Raw genomic sequence first — 3,994 nt, 5'->3', positions numbered from 1 at the left:
CGTTGTTGCCACCCCTCCAGGCCGACACCATGTGGCCCCACTTGTGGTGGTCCAGGGTGGAGAACTCGTCGGAGAAGACGAGCTTCTCCCCGGCGGCCGCGACCAGGACGGCGAGCAGCACGACCAGCGCGGCGGTGCGGTGGAGCTTCATGTCGGACTGTCGGGCGGCCGGCTCGCGGCGCCCACTTTATAGCCGGCCCCGCTCCCGCCCACACTTGTATGTTTTGGTACGCGTTATCTGCAAATGATTTTCCCGGACCGGACTATCCCGCAGCTGCCGCAGAGCAGCTTGTTGGGGCCCTGACCCCCCGCCGGCCGCCGGCGCCGGGCCGGGACTCCCGCCGGCCGGCTTCCTCGCGCACTCATTGGCCGCGGCATGGTCCTGCGCGCCACCGGAACCAATCCGCTGAGGCGGAGTCGGAGTCTGCTCCACGCCGACCGCGGTGTTACCTTACCTGGGCGCCTCTAAACAGACTTTGTGTGTTAACAGTGATGGCGGCACGACCACCATGTGGCCGCGTGCGACTCAGCGTGCCAGCCAAGGTGTGCCTCCACAGGTGCCTGCATGCCACGCGGTGGGTAGGCCAACCCATCAAGCAGCTGCAGCTGCAGCGTGTGAAAATGTGGCCAGGTGGACCGCGAGGCGCCCCAAGGGGCGCGACCACTGCGCATCATGGCCATAATGCAGGCAGGAAAAGCGAAGACTCGACGAAAAGGAAATGAGTTGATGTCCCTCCCATTTGGTTCAAAATAAAAGCGAAGAATGTAACGAAGTATCATTTTTATTACAATTGCACAGTTTGCTCGGGTACCAACAAGTGATCCTAAGGACTAAGTCTAGAGCGACATAATCTTACATTTATACTCCGGAGGTACTTCGTCGCGCACGGACGCGAAAATCACATAATCCAGGCAGATAAATGCTTTGGCACCAGAATTAAGTTTCTACTGTCACAACCAGGAGACGGTACCAGTCAAGCGAAACGTGTTAATTTGTCAGACTAACAAACCATACTTCTCCAAGTTGCCGATGAAACAAAGAACAACATTCTGCCTGTAATAACATTATGACACAAACTCATAAATTACAATCAATAATCAACAAAAAGTACAAAATACAGATCCTTAAACAACTAATATAAAAACTATAATACAAACATAACGTTCGGCGGCAAATCGGGAATTATATGACATCACTTTATTGTCAGGAAATGCAGATGTTGGAACATTCGAAAACAGCATTCCCTCGAGGGGTGAATCGGTTTATATTTCCCTGTACTGAGGTTATCTATAAATGCATTCCATAGTGTAGCATACTCGCTAGGGCTGTAGGGGGCCCATATGGCGCCTTATAGACGAAGGGAGTACGCAATCCTGCAACACTGGAGCGCATTCAAAGATACTGTACACGCGCTACACATGAGTACTGTACTGTACATGAGTTCACGGCGAATACAGGACAAGTGGATCGCCAGAGGACGCCGACCGTGCGCCCTATACCTACGCACGTCATGGCCTTGAATGGACCGCAACAACCCAGATTGTCCTCGACCTTGACGGAGAGATTGGAACAGCAAACCGCTTTATGGTCGAGGTTTTCCCATCAGCGCGAGCGCACCCCGCTGGACCTGTTTTTATTATCTTCGGCAGCACAGCACAGAGGTCTTCTACAATAAGAGGCGGGTCCGGCGGGGTCCCGCCTCGGCTCATTGACAACTCTGTGTTGCGGTTCAACGGCGTTGCTCCTAAGCGGACACCGGAGCGGGTGCCGGCGGGGGCGGTACCACCGTGGGCGGGATCTCCTTGATCTTGAGGTTGTTGTTGGACACGATGCTCGCCGTGAGGTAGTCCTTGCGGAACGTCTGGTTCATGAGGGCGCCGATGTAGGTCCGCACCCACACGGGCGGGATGACGGTGAAGAAGTACTGCGAAACACGAGAGGGGACAGGTCAGTCGCTATGGCTGCGTCGTAGCCGACCCTCCCGCACCTCCGTAGCCGATAGCGAGGACACTCACCTGCAGGCCGTGCGCCCAGTACCCCGTGGTGGACTCGACCTGGCCCAGGGTGTTGACGGCGTTCCTGGCGTAGCGCTCGGCGTCCGGGACGAACAGGCTCGTCTCTTGCAGGCGGTGGCTGAACGCGTTCATCTTGGTGTTGACGAAGAGGGGCAGCAGGTGCTGCACCGTGATGCCGTACTGCGAGTACTCCACGCGGAGGGCTTCCGAGAAGCTCTTCACGAACACCTGGAGAAGAGGGGGGGGGTATAAATTCTGTATTCATTACGGCATGCACGTATTGAACATTTACACACACAGGGGGCATAGCCGCAACGGAACATTATTTTTAAACTGAAAGGTGCGTAGTATTATTGACTGAAGTAGAGGTGACCGTTTTTTCTTGCACCTGTATTGGCATTATGGCACAACTCGACCGCGAAGTGGCGCGAGGTATGTGCACAGCCGAGATTACTGCAAAAGACTTCAATCCAAACTGCACTCTTTTTTACGGTGGTGTTTTCTAGTGCGCTCTACTACACTCCACAGACGCGACGCCCGATGGGTTGCCCGCCGCCTAGGCGCCGCCGGCGCGCCCGTTGGGTGGCCCACCCGCCAGGCGCGGCCGGCCGCTCCGCTCACCTTGGACGCAGCGTAGACGGTCATGAGGGGCAGGGGCTGCAGCTCCGAGGCCGAGGACACGTTCACGATGGCCCCCTTCCTCCGCTCCTTCATCTGGTCCAGGACCATCCTCGTCATCATGGTCGTGGCGCCCACGTTGATGTTGACGATGTCCCACAGCTCCTGCTGCGGCACCTCCCCCAGGTACATCGGGTACGTGTACTGCCGCCCGACGTTGTTCACTGCGGACCGATGCATTATCGCGATCATTTACCGACCTCATTGCTCGAGCGCGCTGCCCGCCATTCGCGAGGACACACAGCGAATCATAGGCTTCCTATACGGAAATGGCCGACCAACGCACCCAGGATGCCGACCGGTATCTCCTTGAGCACGGCCTCGATGTGGTCGAAGACGGGCTGGCCCTTGCTGAAGTCGGCGGCGATCACCTTGGTCTTCACGTTAAAACGCGACCCTGAAACGATAATGAAAAGGGGAAAACGTGTCATTGCACTCAATGCGCAGAGCGGAGCGGACCTTAGGGATCGTACCCATACTACGTGACATTTAGGGGGGTACAAATATTATGGGGTCCCAAAAGGATCAGGAACATCATTGGAGTATATAGAGACCCCATATTATTTGTACCCCGGGCTGAAAATAATATAGGGTCTCTATGGACTCCAATGATCTTCCTGATCCTTTTGGGACCTCATACGTAGGGCCCCGTGCGTTAACATTATGCACGGGGTAGCTGAGCGAAGTGCATCAATATAACAGAAGACGTAACAAATATTGAACAAAACTATAATGAATGAGGGTCCGCCTAGTAGGTAGGCAACCGATCCTGCTCCTTGAACGTGAGAGATGGGGGAGGGACCAGCCGGGCCTTAAACCGCGGCCTGGTCTGGTTGGGTCGCTGTATTCAACTAGAGTTCAAATCCCTTGCCCCCCCCCCCCTCCTTCTCTCTCTCTACAACAGGTACTTTTAGTGAGAAGTGAACTTGAGTAATTACTATGCAATAGAATAGATTTGGAAAAGCTTGATACTGGGAAGCCTGGTTTCTATTCATCAAAATACATGGTTGATTTGTTTTGGTAAACACACAACTGTTACAGTGGCTGGACATAGAGGGGTGTGGGGGTGGGGGCTTAAATTTATGCGTTCCTGAAGTTCATACAGAATATGTCTGCTACTGTCCCTTCCTTTCCCCACTGCCCTCCCCCTACTCAATTTACCCGTTTCTGTAATGCCACATGATGCTCCCATTACATTCAATTCATTTTATTTGTGAAAGGTGAAATTCTATTATGTTGCCTCTGGTTGAAGTGAAATTAAATACCCTAATATCTAATTTAATTTCAAAATACATTTAAA

The 3,994-nt window shown here is 53.7% G+C and overlaps 3 protein-coding genes across 4 annotated transcripts in view; all 3 read right to left on the bottom strand.

The window, feature by feature from the left end:
• Positions 1-214, bottom strand: part of LOC113212462 (beta-1,3-glucan-binding protein-like) — an 11,789-nt gene extending 11,575 nt beyond the window's left edge. The window contains exon 1 of the mRNA XM_052266055.1: positions 21-214. Within this exon, the coding sequence (XP_052122015.1) occupies positions 21-151 (131 nt within the window). The 5' untranslated portion in view covers positions 152-214. The remainder of the gene's footprint in view (positions 1-20) is intronic.
• Positions 1-3,994, bottom strand: part of LOC113212465 (uncharacterized) — a 23,700-nt gene that overhangs the window by 2,303 nt on the left and 17,403 nt on the right. The gene's annotated exons all lie outside the window — the stretch shown is intronic.
• On the bottom strand, positions 767-3,140 carry LOC113212461 (inactive hydroxysteroid dehydrogenase-like protein 1). Its single transcript, XM_052266054.1, has 4 exons — positions 2,981-3,140; positions 2,638-2,858; positions 2,017-2,244; positions 767-1,925 (listed from the first exon to the last, which is right to left on the bottom strand). The coding sequence occupies exons 1-4, from the start codon at positions 3,123-3,125 to the stop codon at positions 1,746-1,748; spliced, it is 774 nt and encodes a 257-aa protein (XP_052122014.1). The 5' UTR covers positions 3,126-3,140; the 3' UTR covers positions 767-1,745.

Source organism: Frankliniella occidentalis, unplaced genomic scaffold, assembly GCF_000697945.3.
Source record: "Frankliniella occidentalis isolate FOCC.00 unplaced genomic scaffold, Focc_3.1 Scaffold35, whole genome shotgun sequence".
In the NCBI taxonomy this organism is placed as follows: domain Eukaryota; kingdom Metazoa; phylum Arthropoda; class Insecta; order Thysanoptera; family Thripidae; genus Frankliniella; species Frankliniella occidentalis.
Note: the sequence above shows the minus strand (reverse complement) of the source record. Positions and strands in the feature narration are given on the sequence as shown.